This window comes from Marmota flaviventris, chromosome 9, assembly GCF_047511675.1.
Source record: "Marmota flaviventris isolate mMarFla1 chromosome 9, mMarFla1.hap1, whole genome shotgun sequence".
NCBI classification, from domain to species: domain Eukaryota; kingdom Metazoa; phylum Chordata; class Mammalia; order Rodentia; family Sciuridae; genus Marmota; species Marmota flaviventris.
The window spans coordinates 11,475,220-11,499,700 of NC_092506.1; the positions used below are offsets into that span (position 1 = coordinate 11,475,220).

The 24,481-nt window shown below is 44.8% G+C and overlaps 1 protein-coding gene across 1 annotated transcript in view; it reads left to right on the forward strand.

Moving 5' to 3' along the window:
- Ddb1 (damage specific DNA binding protein 1) overlaps positions 1 to 22,773 on the forward strand; it is a 31,748-nt gene extending 8,975 nt beyond the window's left edge. The window contains exons 10-27 of the mRNA XM_027944139.3: positions 472 to 574; positions 4,753 to 4,828; positions 4,927 to 5,035; positions 7,286 to 7,464; positions 7,558 to 7,721; positions 7,798 to 7,905; positions 8,063 to 8,270; positions 9,217 to 9,312; positions 9,402 to 9,513; positions 11,039 to 11,162; positions 11,474 to 11,638; positions 12,315 to 12,409; positions 18,920 to 19,090; positions 19,457 to 19,566; positions 19,828 to 19,997; positions 20,198 to 20,300; positions 21,360 to 21,483; positions 21,995 to 22,773. Coding sequence (XP_027799940.1) covers positions 472 to 574; positions 4,753 to 4,828; positions 4,927 to 5,035; positions 7,286 to 7,464; positions 7,558 to 7,721; positions 7,798 to 7,905; positions 8,063 to 8,270; positions 9,217 to 9,312; positions 9,402 to 9,513; positions 11,039 to 11,162; positions 11,474 to 11,638; positions 12,315 to 12,409; positions 18,920 to 19,090; positions 19,457 to 19,566; positions 19,828 to 19,997; positions 20,198 to 20,300; positions 21,360 to 21,483; positions 21,995 to 22,078 — 2,301 coding nt within the window. The 3' untranslated portion in view covers positions 22,079 to 22,773. The remainder of the gene's footprint in view (positions 1 to 471; positions 575 to 4,752; positions 4,829 to 4,926; positions 5,036 to 7,285; positions 7,465 to 7,557; positions 7,722 to 7,797; positions 7,906 to 8,062; positions 8,271 to 9,216; positions 9,313 to 9,401; positions 9,514 to 11,038; positions 11,163 to 11,473; positions 11,639 to 12,314; positions 12,410 to 18,919; positions 19,091 to 19,456; positions 19,567 to 19,827; positions 19,998 to 20,197; positions 20,301 to 21,359; positions 21,484 to 21,994) is intronic.
- The last annotated feature ends 1,708 nt before the right edge of the window (positions 22,774 to 24,481 follow it).

The window sequence follows — 24,481 nt, forward strand, 5'->3', positions numbered from 1 at the left end:
TACTTTTAAGAGCTTTACTCACTAATCCCAGGGATGTAAGGAAAACTTTCATTCATTTTGTGTCTGTCTTAATCTGCCAAGCACCCTATATACATTACCCTGCTAGACAGGAATTGATTCTTGGCCATCTGAGAAGTAAAGAAATTTAGGGCTGACAAAGTTTGAATAACTTGTCCCAATGTCACCTGCGTAATAAATGGCAGGAGTGCCTGGCTCCAGATCATTGCTCTTTCTAGTAAACTAGACTTTGGATCTAAGCAAGCTTGTTAGGAGCAATCAATGGTGGGAGCTTTTGACTTCCAGAAGTAAGACATCCTGTCTGCTTGGCATATTCGAGCGACTCTGGAGATTGACCTCTGCTAAATCTGCAGTCTCAAACCGAGCTCTATAGTAAGGGTGCTGGGATTTAGGGATAGCATATATGATTGCCCCAGTGTTGGTAGTTCTTAGAAACCTTTTCTCTACTTGCAGCTGGTCACTTGCTCTGGGGCTTTCAAGGAAGGTTCCTTGCGGATCATCCGGAATGGAATTGGAATCCATGAACATGCCAGCATCGACTTACCAGGCATCAAAGGTAGTTTCTCAGTGAACAAAGGCTGTAGGTCTTGGGTTCGTTACCTATCATGAAGACATTTGGTGTGAGCCAGAGCAAAATAAAGGAGTAAGAAGAGGCATTACAAATCTTGTGGTAGAATCTTGAACATATTTTAAAGAAAAAAGGAAAACTTAAAAAAAAAATTACTGATCAAATTCAGGTATTGAAATAGAGGAGTAGGGAAAGAAGAAAGGAGTATAGGTTAAATGTAATGGTTAGACAGAAGAACTGATAGAATTCTTAAACATAAGTGTACATGTAAACATTTTTGTGTGTGTGTTTGGTACTGGGTGGGGGTTGAACCCAGGGATGCTCTACCACTTAGCCATACTCCCAGCTCTTCTATTTATTTATTTTAAAATATTTACTTTTTAATTGTAGTTGGACACAACACCTTTATTTCACTTGTTTATTTTTGTATGTGGTGCTGAGGTCAAACCCAGGGTCTCGCATGTGCGAGGCGAGCGCTCTACCGCTGAGCCTCAACCCCAGCCCAGGGTCTTTTTATTTTGAGGCAGGATCTTGCTAAGTTGCTAAAAGTCTTGCTGAGTTGCCCAGGCTGGCCTCAGACTTAGGACCCTCTTGCCTCAGCCTCCCGAGTCACTGGAGTTATAGTTGTTTTGCCACCGCATTTGGCTTAAATATAACTTTTAGAATAAGATATAAATCTTCTTGAATTTCAGAAGAATTATAATCAAAAGGAGATTAGAGAAAGGCTATATAGTGAAAGATTTTTACAATGTATAAATAGTAAACACAACCTGAAACAGTAGTAGAGTTGATATCACACATGTCACTAAGTGTGGTGGGTGAAATTCACCTATTAGGAAGGAGAAATGTCAGATCGAATCTAAAGCAAAATCAACTTTAAGTTGTACATTTTGTGAAAAGTAAGTCAGAATAAAGACATAGGATGAGAAAAGACAAATAGAGGTGCATGGAAGTACACAGGAAAAGATAACTGTAAAACCTAAGAATCAGCTGAAAAACAGATAAGATTTAAAAATATATATATATGTATTTTTTTAGTTTTAGGTGGACACATTATCTCTTGTTTTTGTGGTGCTGAGGATTGAACCCAGTGCCTCATGCATGCTAGGCGAGCACTCTACCACTGAGCCACAACCCCAGCCCCAGATAAGAATTCTAAGTCAACAAGGTATAAGAATAATACATTGAAATCAATAGTTTTCATGTATACATAGTCAACTAGAAGGAATAGTGGAGGAAAAGAGACAACAATAATAAACGTAAAATACCAAGAAATAACTAGATTTTTTATTTTCTTGACCTAAAAAAGTTCAAGTAGAAAAAGAAGTAAGAATAGCTAGGAAACTTCAAAAACAGTAATGAGAAGGAACTAATCCTTATCAGATATTAAAACCCACTCAGAAGCCTCAGTAATTGAAAGTATAGCCAGGGGCTGGACATGTAGCTAGCTCAGTGGTGGAGTGTTTGCCTAGCGTGATCAAGGCTCTGAGTGTGATCTTTAGCATTGCACCTATGGTCCCAGCTATCCTAAAGGCTGAGGTAAGAGGATCACTTAAACCCAGAGTTCCAAGGCAAGCTGGCAATATAGAGGTACCCTTGTCACCCCCCCCCAAAAAAAAAAAAAAAGTAGTGTATTATTGGTGCATGGATAGACAAAATCTCATAGAAGATTCATAAAGTCCATAAATAGAATTGCATGTGAAAATATATTTTATGATAGTGGTGGCATCTCGATTCAGTGGGATAGAGATGATTGGTAGTCACTTCTGAAATGATAAATTTGGTTACAATTTTATCTGATTGATTTTTTTAATATTAGAGAGAGAATTTTTAATATTTATTTTTTAGTTTTCGGCGGACACAACATCTTTGTTTGTATGTGGTGCTGAGGATTGAACCCGGGCCGCACGCATGCCAGGCGAGCGCGCTACCGCTTGAGCCACATCCCCAGCCCACAATTTTATCTGTTTTATCTACTGCTCATTATATACCTTACTAGAAGCTAAATAGGTTTAATGTAAAAAATAAAATATGAAGTCTAGAAGAAAAAGTGAATTCCTTTATAATTTTGGAATGGGGAATGTCTTTTAAACTGTGTATCAAGATACAGAAGCTAAAAAGGTCAATAAATTCAACTACAAAAAATCAAAACATTTCTGCAAATAAAAACAGAAAACATTGCAAGCTGAGTCAGAAGAAATGACAGATACAAGAGTTGTGGTTCATCTTTTAGACAAAAGCCCAGTCTCTCTAATTTATAACAAATTTCACAAAGAAAATTACCAGATTTTCTGTTCCCCAATTGGCAAAGGATATGTGTGGATAGGTAACAGGCGTCACATAAGAAAAATGCAAATCAGAAGTAAGCAGCAGGGTCTGAAGACATGGTTCAGTGGTGGAGTGCTTATCTAGCACATGTGGGACACTGGGTTCGATGCTCAGCACCACATAAAAATAAATAAAGGTATTGTGTCCATCTACCATTAAAAAAAAAAAAAAAAACAACCAAAAAACAGCAAGCTGGGTACAGTGGCGCACACCTGTAATCCCAGCGGCTAGAGAGGCTAAGATAGGAGGATCTCGAGTTCAAAGCCAGCCTCAGCAATGGTGAGGCGCTAACCAACTCAGTGAGACCCTGTCTCTAAATAAAATACAAAATAGGGCTGAGGATGTGGCTCAGTGGCCAAGTGCCCCTGAGTTCAATTCTTGGTCCAAAAAAATGCAAGCAACCATACCATTCTTTTCTAGAGAAGGAAATGTGTTAACATGAAGCATTATATTTTGAGGCACAGATGGTGATGCATGTTTGTAATCCTAGCTGTTTGGAAGGCTTGAAGCTGAAGCCAATTGCAAGTTTGAGGCCAGCCTAGGCAACTTAGACTGTCTCAAAATAAAAAAATGCTAAGGATATTGTTCAGTGGTAGAGTGTTTCTCTAATATGTGCAAGGTTGTGGGTCCAATCTCCAGGACCACCAAAAAAAAAAAAAAAAAAAAAGAAAGTTGATTTTTGTGATTTAGCTGCAATCCCAGTTCTGAGAAGCTACTCCACAGACCTTCATGTGTACAAAGTGGCATGGGTGCAAGCTCATTCCTTATGGTGTTATATGTTAGAGCACAATGTTGAGAAAGTGTCAGTGAAGACTTGTTAATAAATGGGTCTATCTGTCTAATTTTCCTGTGTAGGGATAGAAAATGAAGAAGTGCTGTGTTCTCATAAGGGCTCCAACATAGCTTGTTAAGTAAAAAGAACAGTGATAGTATATTATGTCTGTATTTGTTTGTAATAGTGTTTATCCTATTTCCTTAAATTAAAAAAAAAAAATTAGAAGGCTAGATGAAAAATGGGTAGGGATGACCTTGGGGGGTGGGTTGGAAAGGTATGGCGGTGAGACATCTCTGTGAACTTTTAAAAAAATCATCTTTTTGGGGTGCTGGGGTCAAACCTAGGACCTCATACATGTTAGGCAAGTGCTCTACCACTGAACTACATTCCCAAGCCTAAAAATAAATTTTAACTTTGAGTCATGGAAAAATATTACCCAGTCTAAAATTAAAATGTAAAATATTGCTAGGTGTGGTGGCGCACGCTTGTAATCCCAGTGATTTAGAAGGCTGAGGTAGGAGGATTACACATTTGAGGCCAGCCAGGACATCTTAGACCTGGTCTCAATAAATTAAAAGGGCTAGGGCTGTAACTCAGTGGTAATGACCCCTGAGTTCAGTCCCCAGTACCAAAAACAAATAAATATAAAATATCAGGCTCAAAACAGTTAAAAAATTTATTTTGTGGTACTGGAGATTGAGTTCATGGCCTTTTGCATGCTAGGCAGGTACTGTACCACAGAGCTATATCCTTGGCCCATTTTAGAATTTTATTTTGAAATGGAGGTTTCAATAGGTTGCCCAGGCTGGCCTCAAATTCACAAGCCTCCACCTCCCAAGTACCTGGGATTATAGGTGTGAGCCACCTGTCCCAATTCAAAAAAGTTCTTAAAAATCTCTGATTTCTTCAGAATCTTAGAGCCAGAAAAGCACAAAGGGAATTTGAGCTCAGGACTCTGACTCCCACTTTCTTGCTCCTATGTGAGCCAGGCTGTCCTTCCCTTAGGTATGCAAATTGAGCATTGGTCTGTGGTGTGTCTTTTAATCCTTTCTCCTTGTTCCAGGTTTATGGCCGCTGCGGTCTGACCCCAACCGAGAGACTGATGACACTTTGGTGCTTTCTTTTGTTGGTCAGACACGGTAAGGATGGTTCTAGTTCTAGTTTTGGGCGCTGGGATGAAGGTTGTGAGGTGGGTAAGCTGGTCCCAGACTAACTCAGGCCTTTGGTCCTGCTGCAGAGTTCTCATGCTAAATGGAGAAGAGGTGGAAGAAACTGAACTGATGGGTTTTGTGGATGATCAGCAGACTTTCTTCTGTGGTAATGTGGCTCATCAGCAGCTTATCCAGGTAATGACTGAGGAAGGTAATTTACTTAAATTTTGTCTAGAGTGCAGTACAGAGTACCACTGGATTTTAAGACCATTATGTTTTTTTTAAAAAAATTATTTATTTTTGGTACCTGGGATTGAACCCAGGGCGCTTAACCACTGAGCCGCATCCCTAGCCACTCCTCCCATTTTTCTTTTTTCTTCCCAGTTAACAACTAAGTTGCTTGGGGCCTCACTAAGTTGCTGAGGCTGGTTTCGAACATATGATTCTCCTGCCTCAGCTTCCCTAGCTATTGGGATTACAAGTGTGCACCACTGTATCTGGCTTAAAACCATCAGTTTTTATGACACTGAAAATAATGGAGGAATTCAGGTTGGTGGGGGCAGATATCACCTGATAACAACTTTTTTTTTTTGTACTAAGGACTGAACCTACAGTCTCTTTACCACTGAGCTATATCTCCAGCCTTTTTCATTTATTTTTATTTTGAGATAGGGTCCCCTCAAGCTGCTTAGGGCCTTACTAAGTTGGTGAGGCTGGCCTTGAACCCATTATTTCTCCTGTTTCAGCCTTCCAAGTTGCTAGGATTATAGGTGTATGCCATTGTGCCCAACAGAAATAACAATTCTTGACTTCATGGTTGCTCCTCTTAGGTTTATTTTTCTTCCACAATTGTACAAGTATTGTATTTATTGATGGGATCTCTTCCACACAATTATATATGTTTGGGTCCTATTTTAGCACTTTGTATTCTATCTTCTGAGACCATCAAACTTTTTCCCTATTGTAATTCTGATACATGTGTATTTGGAATACTGAAAGCACAAAGAAAGACAAAAAATTATGATGCTTTCATCCACATGATCATTGGCAGCCCCATGCACATGTTAATCACAACCAGTGCTCTTCTTCTGTGCTTATCCTTACCTGAAATGTGTCTGTGACATGGGGCAGATATTGGCATTTATCGACAAGAGCCTGATTTCTGAACACCCTCCCACCTCCCAGCCATCTTTTGGAGTGGAGTGACTTGACAGCTTTTAGTTTTTTCCTTGATATTTAAACTGTTCTCTGTTTTTGTGGTTAGAGTCAGGGTCTTCCTGGTGAAGATTAATGAACGATGCCATCTTTTTATCCACTGATTTGCCTCTTAGCCAATTGGCAGTGACATACTAGTAAGAACTAAAGGGCAAGTGGACCAAGTGTGAAATGAGCCCAATAAGTCTTTGTTTTGTCCCTGGTATATAAGAATTGATTTGAAGGCTGGCATCAGCCTACTTACCTATTATTTTATCCTTAAATGTAAACTCAGTCATGACAGCCCAGATAAATCAATAGATGCAATGTTATCAACTTTTTTGTTTAATTTCAGTGATAAAATAAAATTGTAAAATATATTTCAGGGGCTCGGAGTGGTGTTCAGTTGCAGAGCAGATGCATGAAAGCCTGGGTTTGCTCCCCAGCACCAAAACAAGCAAATGCATATTACAATACAGTTTGTGACCTTCACTAAGGACCTTCAAGTAATTTTAATGACTCTTGCATAGTTAAGAACTTGGATATCCTGAAGGTCTCATTTTGGTGTTGAAAGAAACTGCTAGACTAGTCATCACAGACTGATGCCATTGATACCTTTTCCCAGGATGCAGTTTGCATTACTCTAGCAAGCCTCATTTGAGTGAAATAGGATCCACCCATCCTGGTGTGTAAGCAGCTTTTTTTTTTTTTTTTAAATTTTTTATTGTTGGCTGTTCAAAACATTACATAGTTCTTGATTGTAAGCAGCTTTAAGGCAGTCTCTTTCAGGGCTGCATCAAAAATGTTGGTGGTAATTAAACATTGGAAGAATGTGGGGAAAGCCCTCCATATCCATATGTTCTGCATCCATGGAATCAACTAACCCTGGACTGAAAATTTTATTTGAGAGGAAAAATTGCCTTTTGAACTCAACATGTACAGATGCTTTTTCTTGTCTTCATTTTCTAAACAAAGTATATAGCAACTACTTACATAGCATTGACGTTGTTTTAGGAATTATAAATAATCTAGAGGTGATTTGTAGTATATGGGAGAGTGTGTGTAGGTATATACAAATACCATTTTATATGAGGGACTTGAGCAACTGCAGATTTTGGTTCCCGCTGGGGTCCTAGACCCAGTCCCCTGTGGCTACTGAGGGATGATGATAGGGCAGAAGAGATCTCATGTAGCTTATTAGGTCTCTACAAGTGCAACATTGACCCCTTTCCACTGCTGCTGTTTCTCTAGATCACTTCAGCATCTGTGAGGTTGGTCTCTCAAGAGCCCAAAGCTCTGGTCAGTGAGTGGAAGGAACCTCAGGGCAAGAACATCAGCGTGGCCTCATGCAATAGCAGTCAGGTGGTGGTTGCTGTGGGGAGGGCCCTTTACTACCTGCAGATCCATCCGCAAGAGCTCCGACAGGTCAGGTGTGTGTGATTTGTCACTTGTTTCCTCCCCTATTCTCTGGGACTGCTTTCTTTCTTGAATTTCCTTATTCTGCCATATTCCTTTTTGTTTAGCCATACAGAGATGGAACATGAGGTGGCTTGCTTGGACATCACCCCATTAGGGGACAGCAATGGACTATCCCCACTTTGTGCCATTGGCCTCTGGACAGACATCTCTGCCCGTATCTTGAAGCTGCCTTCTTTTGAACTATTGCACAAGGAGATGCTGGGTGGAGGTATATGTCATTTGGTGACTTGGGGTGGGATCACTTGGAATGTGGAACAAAAACTTAATGTCCCTCTTTCCTACAGAGATCATTCCTCGCTCCATCCTGATGACCACTTTTGAGAGTAGCCACTACCTCCTTTGTGCCTTGGGAGATGGAGCCCTTTTCTACTTTGGGCTCAACATTGAGACAGGTAAGAAGAGCGTTGGAGTGAGGGGCTCTTCCAGACAGGGAGTGTTGAGTACACGGAGTTCTTGGCCTCAGGCCTCTGCTTTGAACCTTCTTCCCACCCAGCGGTTTGTCTTGTTTTCTTTCCTTTTCACTGGATCTTGATGCCATTCTTTCTGTAGGCTTGTTGAGCGACCGAAAGAAGGTGACTTTGGGCACCCAGCCCACAGTGTTGAGGACTTTCCGTTCTCTTTCTACCACCAACGTCTTTGCTTGCTCTGACCGGCCCACTGTCATCTATAGCAGCAACCACAAGTTGGTCTTCTCCAATGTCAACCTCAAGGAAGTGAATTACATGTGTCCCCTCAACTCAGATGGTTACCCTGACAGGTGAGCCTCTTTTTCTTTCTTCAGCACGAGCCACTGATTGAGGTCATCATGTTGTCTTCAAACCCTTCCGTTCAAGCTTTTTCCTAGTGTCAAAATTAGTAAATAGCTGTGGTGGGAAGTGTAAGGCAGAGATTCTCACTTCTGGTTGTCCATTAGAAACATTAAGAAGTTTTTAAAAAACAAAAAACACAGATTTGGGGTGATAATGTCCTGTATAGAGTGCTTGCCTAGGATATGTGAGGCCCTGGATGTAGTCCATCCCTGGTGCCGTAGACAAATAAAAAGAGCTTTATCTTTTTTTCTTGGAGTCTGATTGAGTAGATCTGAGGTTCAACTGTATAATATATATTTTCAGAAAACTTCTCAGGTGATTCAGTTGATTAAACTTCAGAACCCCAGATTCAGGCATCATCATGTACTCCTCTGGAGCAGGGTTTCTTAAGGGTATCCCCAACCAAAGCCAGCACTATTTGGGAACTTCTTACAAATGTGAATTCTGAAGCTGGGGTTATAGTTCAGTGGTAGAGAGGAAGGCCTGTGTTTGAGTTCCAGCACCAAAAGAAAAAAAGAACTGTAAAGGTTGGTGGCAGCAAGAGCCCTGCAGCTAGCCGTTGCTGGTACACAAGGTAGTGTGAGAATCACTGTCCTGCTTAGATCAGGAGCACTTGGTTTGTCAACCTTGGCTTCACATCAGCATCACATAGAAAACTGTTAAGAATCTAAACCCAGACCCATCCAGTCCAGTTAAATAGGAGTGTCTTGTGGGTGGAACTAGGCATCGGAATGAACTCTCCCCAAGTAATTTTTAGCAGAATCAAGGTTGAGACCCTGCCCTAGAGTAAGCTGGTATAATTCTACCTTGTTTTTCTTCCCTCTGTGGAGTTGCCTCGTGGAATCCTTCCCTTCCTTGGGTCTACTCAATCTAAACCCAGACCCTTCTTTCCAGCCTGGCACTGGCCAACAATAGCACCCTCACCATTGGCACCATCGATGAGATCCAGAAGCTGCACATTCGCACGGTTCCTCTCTACGAGTCTCCCAGGTGAGTGCAGGCCGTGGGAACTGCCGGGAGTGGGTGGAGAACGCCTCTGATTTTCTGAGTGGCCCTGTTGTTCTGTACTTGTTGTGCAGGAAGATCTGTTATCAGGAAGTGTCCCAGTGCTTTGGGGTCCTCTCCAGCCGCATTGAAGTTCAAGACACAAGTGGAGGCACAACTGCCCTGAGGCCCAGTGCCAGCACCCAGGTGAGGGCAGCAGACAAAGAAATGATGGTAGGGACCAGCAGGCTTTCTGCAAAGGGTCAGATGGGAGGTGTTTTCAGCTTTGCAAGTCATATGGTGTCAGTCTTAGCTTCTCACATTTGTCATTGTAGCCTGAAAGGCAACAGGTGGGCCTAGCTGGTTCCAGTAAAACATTATAAAAAATGGTTGCTAGCTGGGTGTGGCAGCACACGCCTGTAATCCCAACTACTCAGGAGGCTGAGACAGGAGGATGGCAATTTCTTTCTTTCTTTTCGGTGCCCAGGGATTGAACCCCCAGGGGTACTTAACCACTGAGCAACATCCACAACCCTTTTTATTTAAAATTTTGAGATAGAATCTTGTTAAGTTGCTCAGGGCTTTACTAAATTGCTGAGGCTGGCTTTGAACTTGGGATCCTCCTGCCTAAGCTTCCCAGGCTGCTGGGGTTACAGGCGTGAAACACTGTCCCTGGCAAGGATGGTGATTTTTGAGGCCAGCCTGAGTAACTTGGTGAGATCCTGTCTGGAAACAAAAAATTTAAAGGGTGAGGATGTAGCTCAGTGGTAGGGTGCCTCTGGATTCACTCCTTTGCTGCAAAAGAGAAGCAAACATGGTTGTTGCCTGATAACTTTGCAACAGGGACAATTCCTGTTGTCCTCTCAGTCAGATGACTCCATTGGCAGTATGGTATAACAGGCAAGAGCGGGAGGGTTCTGATAGAACTGGTCTGAGGGTCAGTGCTGGTCATGTGACTTGATTGGGCAAGCCTAGCCTTCAGTTTTTTCCATCTGTAAAATGACTACAGTAGAAAAACTAGAGGTGCACATCATTGGCTTAGTGGATCATTTTCTGCTGCTTGTTCTCTCTTCTTCCTGCCACATATCTGACAGGACCTCCTTTCTTAATTGATAATGAAGATCTTTACATTATTTTTTCATTTGAAGTGCTTCCCTGCTCTTCCTGTTGAAGATGGTGGCGTTGTCACTTTGTTGGTCACCCGTTTTCCTCTTCAGCTTTTCTTGATTTGTAGTATCCTGGTTTTTTTTTTTTTTTTTTTTTTTTTTTGGTACTGGGGATTAAACCCAGGGTTGCTCAACTTTTTTTGTATTTTATTTAGAGGCAGAGTCTCACTGAGTTGCTTCGAGCCTCAGCCTCCCAAGCCCCTGGGATTATAGGCGTACACCACCGTGCAGCATCAACTGTTTTTTAATGATGTTTGATGACTTTAGGTTTTGGGCCAGAATGTCAGTTGCATACATAAACTGGCTTCTTCTTGTCATTGGTTCCAACATCTTCTCTGAAGCACTGTTTGTCATGCTTCACTCACTCTGCCAGCCATTAGCTTCTCCCCCTACCCCTGCTTTGCAGTGCTGAGGATCAAACCCCAGGCCTTGTGCATGTGAGGCAAGCATTCTACCACTGAGCTAGCCCCAGCCCATTCTTCTCCTTGTTCAGTCTCTGCCTTGTTCCCTGATCTCACTGATCCCTTCCTGATGAGGTTCTTGATGTGCCTTCTCTCTGTTCACAGGCCCTGTCTAGCAGTGTCAGCTCCAGCAAGCTCTTCTCCAGCAGTACTGCCCCTCATGAGACCTCCTTTGGAGAAGAGGTGGAGGTGCACAACCTCCTTATCATCGACCAGCACACCTTTGAAGGTGCAAATGAGCTCTGTCTTTTCCTCCTCACATCCTCCCTAAACTGAGCTCTTCCAAAAAACCCCAGAGCCTGACTGTGTAGAAGACCCTCCTAGAAGGAGAGGAAGGGGGTGGGCCTTTGGGAGTTGCTGTGAGTGTGGAGCGCTGGGTACCCTCTCTTCAACTTAGGTTGATGGGAGATGGGTAGCCTGAGAAGACTTTAGTGTTCTATCATGACGTAAGCCACCAGCCTCAAGGAAAGATGGGATTGTGTGTGTGGAGATGGGGCAAGGGGACATCAGCCAGGCCCTGCTCTTGTGCTCCCCTTTTAGTGCTTCACGCCCACCAGTTTCTACAGAATGAGTATGCACTCAGCCTGGTCTCCTGCAAGTTGGGCAAAGACCCCAACACATACTTCATTGTGGGCACAGCAATGGTGTATCCTGAAGAGGCAGAGCCCAAGCAGGGTCGAATTGTCGTCTTTCAGTATTCTGATGGTAAGTGGCCCCAACTCCCACTTCTGAAGGATGTGAAGTGCCGGGAAGGGACAGACTGTTGAGGTCTCAGCCTCAGTTAAGCAACAGAAGAACTGGGCTTAGAAGCCAAGAAGAGGCGCTCTGTTCTTCCTCTCGAGCAGTTGACTGTTTGACTGAATCCCAGAGTAGGTGAGCAGGGCACAGGCACAGTTAAGTCTAGCTGAGGTTTCTCCCCTTGTCTGTTGTTTTGAGAGGTGGAAGAGAGGGGGTCGGGTGAATTGTGGGTGAGAGAATCTTGTGGCCGGAGTAGGAGTCGAGACTCCCCTATTGGTTTTCCTCTTGGCTGCCCCAGCACTTAGGAGCTCTTTCCCTTCCAGCTTCAGCACTTTGCATTTGTTTCTCTGCACCTGTTCTCACCACTCCTACCCTAGATGTTTGTAAAGATTAACTATCAGCCCAGAAGCCAGCCATGAGGCCAAGATGAAGTTTGGTCTTCACAGGGGGGAGGTGGCTTGCATACTTCCCTGGATCACTGCACACTGCCGTGGGGCTCATCCTCTAGGGGGTGGTTCACCTCTCTCTATATGGATTCTGTGTTTCTTGCTTTTCAGGCAAGGGGTTTAGAACCAGAGTGGCTCTAGCCACATGAGGTAAAGTGGGCTCTCATAAAAGAATGAAAACTCCTTTTTCTTCCCAGGAAAACTACAGACTGTGGCTGAAAAGGAAGTAAAAGGGGCTGTGTACTCCATGGTGGAATTTAACGGGAAGCTGCTCGCCAGCATCAATAGCACGGTGAGACCCACACCACTTCAGGTTGCACACCATGTTTGCACAACATTCTCCCTTAAGTTTACCTGGGGCTCGTGTATGTATAGGCTTTTGAGGATAGCAAACTAGTGGGAATGGAGGACGGAGCTCTGAGTTGGGAATCAGGGGAGCAGAGACAGGCATTGCAATTGGTTTATATATATGTGTGTGTGTGTGTGTGTGGTGTGTATATATTCTATTAAATAATTTTTTTTTAATTTATTTTTTTGAAAGAACCCCAGGGATTGAACCCAGGGTGCTTAAGCACTCAGACACATCCCCAGCCCTTTTTATTTTTTATTTTGAGACAGAGTCTCACTAAGTTGCTGAGGCTAGCTTTGAACTTGTGGTCCTTGTGCCTTAGCCTCTTGAGTCGCTGTGATTACAGGTGTGCACCACTGCACCTGGCTACTGCACTTGGTTCATATAACCAAGTGTATCAGATCCTGAGTGCTGAGGGGACTAACAAGGCTGTAGCCCCGGAAATCGGTGTTCAGTGTCAAAAAAACATGAAATCCACGTGAACATCATGAGCCAAACCATATTATCCTACCATGTTTCTTGAAATACTAGTGCTGTAAAATATTCCACGTCTTCTTCTTCTTCTTCTTCTTTTTTTTTAAGTTGTAGCGGAACACAATACCTTTATTTCACTTATTTATTTTTATGTGGTGCTGAGGATCCAACCCAGGGGTCACGCACACATGAGGCGAGCGCTCTATCACCGAACCATAAGCCCAGCCCCTCCACTTCTTTCTTTTTCTGCCATGACTTTACCTTCTCCCTTGCAAAAGAAAAACTTTGAGTTTTATTGAGATATAATCAAGAAACAAATTATACATATTTAAGGTGTACAACTTCATGTTTTGTTTAAAAACCATTTTTAATTTTATAGTGAAATAAATTGGGAAAATGCTGTGTCCTGGAACCCTTTTGCCTTGGAGGGTCACAGTGAATCATAGCATGTTAAAGGTTCAGAAAGTAGGGGCTGGGGATGTGGCTCAAGCGGTAATGTGCTCGCCTGGCATGCTCGGGGCGCTGGGTTTGATCCTCAATAAAATAAAAAATAATAAATAATAAATAAAATAAAGATGTTGTGTCCAGTGAAAACTGAAAAATTCTTTCTCTCTCTCTTTAAAAAAAAAAAGGTTCAGAAAGTAAGGAAGTGTTACTTGAATACTTTAGATCAGAAGTTTCTAGTCAGTTTGTTCCTTCAGAAAATACCAGTTGAACACTTGCTGCATGCCAGGCACTGTAGTTGGGATTTGGTTATAAGTAAAATGGACAGAGAGGTGCCCTTTTGGAGCTTAAGAGAGCAAATAGATACACAAGCTACGATATAGTGAAAGTAAAGGGGGCTGGGGCTGGGGGAGGGCCATGGGGGTGGGAGTCCTTTTTCCTAGCAGATAGTCAGGAGGGTCTCTTGCATGCCATCACACTGGGACAGGTTCCACAGAGGGAGGGAGGAGCCCTGTCTGGATCTGAGGGAGATGACTGAGACATCCAGGTAAGAGTAGGCCCGGTGTCCGGGGAGCTAAGTCAAAGGCATCAAGGGGCTGGCACATTCTGGGAGGCTGGTGGTTCTAGCTGGGTGCTGTGGCACACACCTATAATCTCAGCTACTTGAGAGTCTGAGGCAGGAGGATCATAAGTTTGAGGCCAACCTCAGTAACTTAGTGAGACTATCTCAAAATAAAATACAAAAAGGCCTGGGGACTTGCATGTAGCATCCCCTGGGTTCAATCCTCAGTATGCAAAAAAAAAAAAAAAAAAGGATTTTCAGTTTTATTCTGAGGGTAGTGGAAATCTCTTGAGTCTTATATACCTTATGCTTCTTTGGCAAGGCCACAGGGCACCAAGGATCAAAGCAATATCAGGGGGCTCTTGTCATATCCAGATGTCAGTCAGTGGTTCTGGGACCAGGGGATAAAGTAAAGAGTATTCAGATGCTAAATGTGGTGTGTTGCACACACCTCTAGTCCCAGCATCTGGGAGGTTGAGGCAGGAAGATTGCTCAGCATGGGCAACATAGCAAGACCCCACAAAAGGAAAAGAAAAATAAGATTATGCATGTTATGAAGATGGGATGGGGGAGCTTTGATGCATTGAAGATGAGGGGTGAAAGCTGGGATTGGGGTAATCTCAGCTACTCAGGAGGTTGAGGCGGGAGGGTTGCTTGAGCCTATGAGTTGAGACCAGCTTGAACAACACAGTGAGACCATCTGAAAAAAAAAAAAAAAAAAGACAAATGTTGTTGGTGCTCTAACATAGATGTGCGTCTTATGAGTCTTGTATACCTCATGTACCTCTGTAACCTGCTTCATGCCCAAAGGCAGAACTGCTCCCCTATAGTGAATGTCTGCCAGGATGAATCTAGACAGGTGGACCCTGTTGCCCCCTGCCTGTCCTGAGCTGATTTGATGTGCGTGTGATATCCTTGTGGCATTTTCATTTACTTATGTGCTTCTAAAGAAAACAGCTCCGTGTGATCCATATTCTAATCTTTTAATTTTTTAAAGGGTGCTTTTAACTACTGGAAACAAAAATTGGCTTGCTTTGCATTGTTTTATGAAAAATCAAGCATCACTGAAGTAAATAAAACAAACAAAAAACCCATGAGGGCGAGAGGCCAGGAATGAGGATCTTGGCCTGAGCAACGGGCAGGTTGGAGCTGCCGGTGATTGACAGGGAAGATTGTGAGTAGAGCAGGGTTGAAGGGTGAAACCAGACATTTGGTTGTGAACATATTAAATCCCAGTGGGTAACTAAGTGGAGATGTCACCCAGGTAACTGGGATGGAAAGGTTTGGAATCAAAGGAAGAGGGAGGCTGGAAAGTAGCATGGCAGCTATTAGGGGACGTTTAAGTGAGAAGTCTGGATTAGATCTCTTAGCATCACCCCTTCATGGAAAGTGGTAGACAAGGGAAACAGCCCTGGTACCCTCCTGCTTGCAAAAGATCTAGGTACAGAGAAGATGACTTTGTGAAGTAGGAGGAGCACTGAGAAAACAGTTTCTGGAAGCCGTGGGATGAAAATATTTCAAGCAGGAGAGAACTGGCAAATTGCAAATGCTGCCAGGAGTCAGGTAACATGCATTGAGTTGACCATTGGTTTCAGCTGGGTGCCATGGTACACCCCTATCATCCAGTGACTTGGGAGGCTGAGGAAGGAGGATCACAAGTTCAGGGCCAGCCTCAGCAACCTAGCAAGACCCTGTCTCCAAAATAAAAATATAAAAAAGCTGGGTTGTAACTCAGTGATAGAGCACTCCTGGGTTCAATCCCCAGTACTGTAAAAAATGAAAAAAGGAAGTTGACCATTGGTTTTAACCACATGAATGTCGGTAGTGATGATCAGAACTCTCTTGGTTGCATGGTGGGGTGGAAACCTGACTGAAGTGGGTTCAACCAGGATGAGGAGGAGAGGACAGCGAGTATAGAAAACCCCTTAGGAGAGAGTAAGGAGGTCAGTGACTAGAGGGAAATGTCCGGTTGAAAGCTTTTGTTTTAAATTTTTCAGTATGGGACATACTGCTACACCGTGCTGGTAGGTTGACCCCCAAAGTCTCGTTCTTGAATGGGCAGAGGAGGTGGGATGTGGTACACCATGTGGGTCTGAGATGGCAGAGTCGGGACATGTGGAAGCCCTCTTGCTTGTGGGAGGTGCTGGAGGTTTGAGAGAGTAGAGAGGCTGTGGATTCTTTGTTTAAGGACCAAAGAAGCGAATGGACTAGGGATGTGTACGTTACTGAGCAGGGTAGGAGACCCCTTCCTCTCAGTTAGTCTTGAATTTAAAATGAGCACAGTCATCCTGGCTGGTTGTTCACCTTCTCCTGTCATTGACTGACCATAAGCAGGTTTCGTCTGGTCAATGTGATAAAGGGAGAGGGGGTATGGGAGTTGCGAATCTCTAGAGCTGTGGGGATAATGACAGATGCCTGGCAACTGAGGACACGAGATTCAGGAGCAGGGGCAGTTCTTTTTAATGACAGGCTCAAATGGTGATCATATAAATGGACAAGATGAGTGGGAAAGAGGGCAGAAAGGTAAGAAAGTAAAGTATCAAGAATTGTGGGCATGTTGTAGGAGAGAGCCCTAAGGTGGTGTGAGTGTCCAAGTGGCTGCTCCAAGGGACACGGTGCTATAGTCTGGTGATATAAAGTTCAAAATTGGGGTCTTTGGAGAGGGGAAGGGGACACATCTGAAATTACTAGGTGAGGAGGAACATGGAAGACCATCCTGCTTCTAGGCCAGTGGAGTGAGGGACAGTGGGAGGGCCACATTTCAATTGGAGGGATAAGGGCACTGGCCAGAGAAAGAGGTAAACAAGGGAAGCAAGGACACTTGATTAATGACTGTTCCAGAAGGCATAGTGAATGGATGTCAGAATTGGGAAGAGTGGGATGGGCAGTCAGCTCAGGAGATGTCTCATGTGTTCCTGGTCAATAGAAATACCACATGAATTTTAACTTTTCTATCAGTTGCATTAATATAAAAAGCAGTTGAGGCTGGTGGGTGCCGTGGTGCATGCATACATATAGTCTCAGCAGCTTGGAAGGCTGAGACAGGAGGATCATAGTTTCAAGACCAGCTTCAGCAATTTATCAAGACCCTAAAGCAACTTAGACCCTGTATTAAAAAAGGGCTGGGGACATAGCTCAGTGGTCAGTTGCCCCTGGGTTAAATTCCTAGTACCCCTTCCCTCCCAAAAATGGTAAGTGAAATTAATTGTAATAATATAGTTAACACTATCTAAAATGTCTCAACATGTCATCATTATTTTAGTCAGCTTTTTCACTGCTGTGACTAAAGGACCCAATCAGAACAATTATAGAGGAGAAAAAGTTTATTTAGGGCTCACATTTTCAGAAGTCTCTACAAGGCTGGATTCATTCCTTAGGGCTCAAGGTGAGGCAGAACATCATGACAGAAGAGTGTGGTGAAGGGAAGCCACTCATATGATGATCAGGAAGCAGAGAGACTCTGCTCATCAGATACAAATATGTACCCCCAAAGTCACGCCCCAATTCCTACCTCCTCCAGCCACACTCTACTACTTCAATTACCATCCAGTTAATCCCTATGGGGGATTAATTCACTAATTAGGATAAGATTATTCTAACCCAGTCATTTCCCTTGAACCTTCACATTGTCTCAAACATGAGATTTTGGGGGATACCTCACATCCAAACCATAACAAGTATAAATAACTTGATACTTTACATTATTTCATACTAAAACTTCAAAATCTGGAGTATATTTTATATTCATAGTACATCTGAACTTGAACTAGCCACATTGGTAGTGGCTACCATATTGGACAGCAGAGCTCATGAGTCTTTGGGGGAGAGAATGGGAGTCAAGCTTTTGATGGGTCTGACCTTGGTCTTGACTGTCTCCATGATAGATGGTGAGAGGGAGATGGGTGGGGTGTTGTCAGGGCCTGTGGAGCTCTGAGGAGCCTTCCTTACTCCCATTGCTAGAGTATGGAGGTCCAGACGTGCTAGGATTACTTGAAGATGGGTGTTCTGGGGGGACCCGTGAATGGAGTTGTGGTAGCAATTATAATTACAACAAATGACTTGAGGAGTTGGGGTTCTTTGGACATCGCTTGAGAAATCATGGCTTAGTGTATTCTGTTCAGGAGTTCCTCAATATGCAGAGGCCATGCAGGATGACTTAGGCCCTGAAGGACCTGCCAGGGAAGGCCTGTCCACTCAGACAACTTGAATCTGTTTTCCTTAGCACGGAGCTGTATTGAGTTATCTGCCCTTCACTGCTGATTATAAACCATCTTCAGTTTTTTGGAGTTGTGGTTGAAATTAAAGAAAGATTATAATGGAGAAGAAAAATAGGGTTTCTTTTAACCTCCTGGAGGATAGTAGTGGGCAGCCACAGAATCTGGTTCTTTAGATTCCTTTAGTTACTGGAAGTGCTTGCTGTAGGACTTTCCCATTCAGTTTTCTCTACTTGTTGGGTTCATATGAAAAAGTTCCAGGAATGTATGAGTTTTGAGAAGGGTTCAGAGGTGGTTGGAATTTTTTTTTTTTAATATTTATTTTTTAGTTATAGGTGGACACAATATCTTTATTTTATAAATATAAAAATGTGGTTTTGAGGATTGAACCTAGTGCCTCGCGCATGCTAGTCGAATGCTTTAACTTGAGCCACAGCCTCTTCTTTTTCTTTTCCGATGAGGAAACTGAACACAAGATGTCCCGTTCACTGTGTCCGTAGCGTTACACCGGCACTGCTGTCTCCTTTCCGTGGGCTTGTTTTTTCATGTAAAGGACATGTTGTATTCTTTGTTTGATGTGCTTGCCCTCCTTTCCTATTTCAGCAGTATAAAAACTAAAATAAAAAATGTTCGTCCAGTGCCACATCAGACAGGTGCCCACCCACACTGCCCCCCGGGATGCAGTGCTGCAGTGGAGCATTGGTGGGGAACAGGCACCCAAGGACCTGGCTCCCAGGCTGAGGCTCGTGTGCCTTCCAGGTGCGGCTCTATGAGTGGACCACAGAGAAGGAGCTCCGCACCGAGTGCAATCACTACAACAACATCATGGCGCTCTACCTGAAGACCAAGGGCGATTTCATCCTGGTGGGCGACCTCATGCGCTCAGTGCTGCTGCTCGCATACAAGCCCATGGAGGGGAACTTCGAAGAGGTAGTGGGGGTGCTTGGGGTGCAGACTGGCAGCTGAAGCCCCTTCTGGTGTTTGGTGCGGAAGGTGTTTAAGCCCAGCTGGGGCAGGGACATGTTCCCTGAGCATATGTTCTGCATCCATAAGTATTTCTTGAGGACCTTCCACCCCCCACAACCAGAACTCAAGTAGGCTCCATCTCTGTAAAGTTGCAACCAAATAGCCTGTGTTGGCTGCAGATCTGGGCGAAATCTCTAGGGCAACTGTTAAACGTGGGGCTATATATTCTGCAGAGTAGGGTCTGGGCTTCTGACTAAAAGAGACAAGTCCCAGAATTGGATTCCATACAAACTCCAGTTACATTTCATGTTGCATCTCATCTGTTTTAAGATTGCCCGAGACTTTAATCCCAATTGGATGAGTGCTGTGGAAATCTTGGATGACGACAATTTCCTGGGGGCTGAAAATGCCTTTAACTTGTTTGTGTGTCAGAAGGACAGGTGAGTGACAATGGCAGATTGGTGGGCAGGGTGGAGCCCTGGGTCTGTGGGGCTGAGGACATCAGATGCTACTTCAGGCTCAATTGCTCTTGACGGGTAGAATTTCCTTCATGAAAATCAAAGGCCGCATGGACCTGCCGACCGGCCTCTTCAGAGGGGCCCCCCAGGATGCCCAGCACAGGGTGTTCACTGAGGTAGTTCTGTACCCCGGCCTCATGAGGGAGATGGGTCTGAGTAGTGACTTCTCATGCCGCCTTTCAGTGCCGCCACCACCGATGAGGAGCGGCAGCACCTGCAAGAGGTCGGGCTCTTCCACCTGGGAGAGTTTGTCAACGTCTTCTGCCACGGCTCTCTGGTCATGCAGAATCTGGGCGAGACTTCCACCCCCACACAGGGCTCTGTGCTCTTTGGCACGGTCAACGGCATGATCGGTAAGGTCACCCCTGCAGGGCTTTGCTCCTACACAGTCTTCTTTCCTGGGACTGCCATTTGGCGGGACCTGGGAGGGCAAGTAGACAGACCCGGAGTTTACCAGAGGCTGCAGCAAACATGTCCCTCCTGCTGGTGCTTGGCTTGCTGCCCTGGTTAGAAGGTGCTTGCTGTGTGGCTCACTGCCCTCTTCCTCCTTCAGGGCTGGTGACCTCACTGTCAGAGAGCTGGTACAACCTCCTGTTGGACATGCAGAATCGCCTCAATAAAGTCATCAAAAGTGTGGGCAAGATCGAGCACTCTTTATATCCTCTGTGAGCCCTCCCCATGCTGGGAAGCACATCCCAGCACATGCAAAGAGCTGCTTACTCTGAGCTGCTTCAGGGAATGTCTTGACTATGTTTCTGTTTCTCATTAGTTTTTTTTAAGTTATAGATGGATGCAAAAATCTTTATTTCATTTATTCATTTTTATGTGGTGCTGAGGATTGAACCTGGTGCATCACATTTGCAAGGCAACTGCTCTGCCTCTGAGCCACAATCCCAGCCCCATCATTAGTTTTTTGTGTGGAGAATTTCCGACATACATAGTAGTAAAGAATAGCACCATGAGTCCCACGTGCTTATCACCCAGGTACAGCTGGTCATGAGAAGGTGGACTCATGTTTCTCAACTGTTTGCCTCTGGCCTTCTTGGTTGGGGGTCAGACAGTTCAGATCACAGCACAGGAGTGTCTCCTCTCAGGGATCTCTCGAAGGGCAGCTCTCACTGGCACCGGAGATCCCAGCAGGAGAACAGAGGAGAGTGAAGAAGCTGGGACTCCGGGGTCAGTCCTGCAGGCACACGCAGAGCCCAGATGTGGCTGGAAGTTTGTTTAGTGTGGAGATAGCAAGAGTCCTCTCCAGGGGTGGGGTGGAAGGGCTCCTCTCTGAGTCTGGCCCAAGGAGGGAGTAGGTGTCTTGGTTTTTTGCTAATAAGTAGGACATTGGGCAGCCTCTTGTGTCACTGAGCCTCAGCGTATTCATCCGTGATGCTTTGGGGCTAGACTTGACAAGTGGTTCTTACCAGGTGTGTACCTCATACTCGCCTAGAGTACTTGTAAAAAAAAATACCCATGTGTGTTAGGGCTTTGTGCTAATCCCTGACCTATATTTTAAAGACATTTATTTTAAGATTACCCAATTAAGAACCATTGGATTAGACAAAAAATTTCTTTTAGTTCCAAAAAGCAGTATGTGTTTCAGTTGAAACTGTTTTTTCCTATTCAGTCCTGGCAGTCATTGTAGATTGTGGTCTTGCTGAAAAGTGGGGATGATTGTCGGGGTGTTTCCAGGTAAACACACATTCCTTAACTCACCTGTCCACCTGGAGATCCTTTCACACTGAGAGAAAGACAGAACCTGCCACGGGCTTCATTGATGGTGACCTGATTGAGAGTTTCCTGGATATCAGCCGCCCCAAGATGCAGGAGGTCGTGGCAAACCTACAGGTGAGCTGTGTGGAGTTCACTCTGGCCAAGTGGTATTCAGGGCAGGGCCTGCCAGAAGAATGGCAGGACTCAGGCAACTGTCCTCCGAGGATTTGAGGTGCCAGCAGACCTGTCTGGCCTTTAGTGAGCCTCACTGCGTGAGAATGAGTCTGAGGGAAAGGCTCCTGGGTCCACTCGAGGTAGCAGGCGCCTTAGCCCCTCTACTGTAGCAGTGAGGGCACGTTTGGGCATATCCGGGATCTCTGGCACAATCCAGAGGTGGGAGGTAGGCTCAGGATCCTGCAGGCAGGAGAAATGTCCATGATTCTGGAGTTGGGGCTGTTGCTCCCTGGAGATGGTGCACCTGGGGTCTCAAAGGACCTTGCTCACCTATGTGTCCCCAAGGGGCAGGGTGGGTTTCTGGTGAGTGCTTTGTCCTTCATGTGGCAGCAATGGCTGGTGGGCTTCTCCCTCCTCTGCTGAGGAGGGGAGCCCTCTTGGCCTCAGGACCTTCCCCCCCCTCTCGTTGCAGTATGACGATGGCAGCGGTATGAAGCGAGAGGCCACTGCAGACGACCTGATCAAGGTTGTGGAGGAGCTAACCCGGATCCATTAGCCAAGGGCAGGGCTTCCCTTTCCTGGCCCTGCCCAAAGGCTCTGCCCTCCCTTTCCTCCCCACCATTGTCTTCTTGGCTATGGGAGGCCTCTCCCTAAGCCAGCTGCTCCCAGGGCCGCAGTTCGCCTGTGTGGAAATGGGGCTTTCTTAGGACTAAAACCAGTTCACTAGACACCTGGGAATGGGCTGAAGGCGGAATATTTTCTCCCTGGATTTTTACCAGTCTTATTTGATTCCAGCCATCACTTTGGACCACCAAGCCTTGATTGGTGTTGCCACTTGTCCTCCTTCCTGGGGAGGGATTTTGCAGCTCTTTGGTTGAAAGGAAGTTCGCGTGCGCACGCGCTCTCTCTCTCTCTCTCTGAGTGTGTGAGACACTCATGCTTTGTCCTCTTACTTCCTTTATTATTTAGGTTGTGGGTGTGGGAGGTTGCAGGTGGAGGGGAAGAGGGTCAGGAGGGTTTCATTGTCTCTGAAGTGAGAGCTTCCTTTTACTTCTTGCCTCTGAGAGCATCAAGCCTGGAGACCTGTTCAGGGCCAGGGCTGCCCCAGTGTAACATGGAGATGGTGGATGATCCCCAAGCCACAGCCCTTTGTCTCTGGGAATTCCATTCTTCAGAGAGAAGGGGGAGGTGGGGGGCTGGGAATTGGTTGTTAGTTTCTGAGTTTTACCAAATAAAGTAGACTCTAAGAAAGATACGTTTGTTTTTGCTTTTTTCCCTTTGCTTAGTTGTCCAGCATCCTAGGTATATCCTGCCCATTTACTGCACACCTAGGCACTGTCCCCTGCTTTATGGCAACTGCTGCAGTCACTTGTCCTTGGTATTAGAACAATGCTTCTCAAGCAGTGAAATGACATCTGCACCTCTCCTTTGTTACATGATTGGTTTTGGTGGGATTCCAAGCTGTGATATGAGTGTCTGGTTTTGGAAATTCAGTGGTGATTTTGGTTGCATTTGACTCAAGTCACCATTCAGTTCTCTGCTAGTAATCTGCAGGCCCTGGGCTGCTTGGGCTGCCGTTCCTAGCCTCCTTTGACAGTCAACCATCCCCTAGCCAGACTCGGCTACCAAATAGCTTCTCATGCACCTCCTAGTTCCTCCTTGCTACACGCCCTTTAGAATCTCATTTCCTTTGGTCTAATCAAATGAACATTTGAAGTTTGCCCTTCAGTCCTGCAAACAGAGCCTGCCATCTTTAAGCTTAGCGGGTCAGAGTGAACCCATCCCCTGCCAGTTATCCAGTGGGAATAAAGGGTACTCTGTCCCAAAAGTGGGATAGAGTTGATCTTGACATACCAGCTGGCCCTTTTAAGTCCAGCCTTTGAAACAGTGTCAGGAAAATTGTGGTTTCAAGTTCAAACTGTGGTTTTGAGAGATTCTAGCTTCAAGCACAAAGGGAGCATCCTAGCTTTGGGGTCTTCCTAAGTAAGGCTCCTGCTCAGGAGTCATTTTTAAAAATTTTATTGCCCTCTTTTTTCCCTTCTGAGATTTCTGAGGGTGGAGGTAAGGGTCTTCAGAGAGAAAATAGCATGTCAAAAGCCACAGTTTTGAACTTGAAACTCAATACTGTGATTTGAAATCTTAAAGTCATGGTTTGAATTTGAAAAAGGCCTGCCCCATGCCAGAGACAAGCTTTAATGAGGCAGGCAAGCAGCAGTCTCAGATTGTGATTATTTTTTTAAATTTAATCCTGGATGGGCGGATTGACTATAAGGTGCCAATATCAAAAAGAATGTGGTGGGAGGATGATTCTGGTGCTCTTTAGTGGTCTGACCCATGGCCACAGGGACCCACTACATTCAGTATTCAATGGCCTCAGTATTGAATTTAGAAGTCCTTGCCATGTTTTGCTGTTTTTTGTTTCCTAGTCTTGGGTGTATTCACTTGGGATTGGATTCCAGCAACCCTTTGGACACTGACATTCTGCTGCCACACTCCCACCCCTCTTAAAGACTATTAATCACCTCTCTAGGGGTGAAAGGTTGTCTTTGGAGCCTTGTTGCAGCCAGCTGGACAGGCTCTGTTCCATGTAGGCGCTGATGAGCTAGCCTCACTCCAGGCCTCTGCGTGAAGGGACCTTTGGGAGAATAATAGAAACACTGACTCATCACATGACCATTTGGAAGGGTCTTGAGCCAGAGGCCGTCAGTCTGCAGCCAGCAACTTGGATCCTCCACCCTCAGTGGAGGGTCCCTTTTGTTCCCGAGAAGCCACAAGCCACAGAAGTGGGGAAGAAACACTGAGGAACCTGAATTAAAGGATATGCCCAAACTAGTCCTCAAAGATGAGAAGTGTTAAGTTAGAGCCTCTTAATCCAAACCAAGAAGCTCAGGGTCAAACAGGAGGACAAGAAAAAGAAGAGCAAAAGCAAAACTAAAGGAGCCAGCTGTGGAGCTCCCAT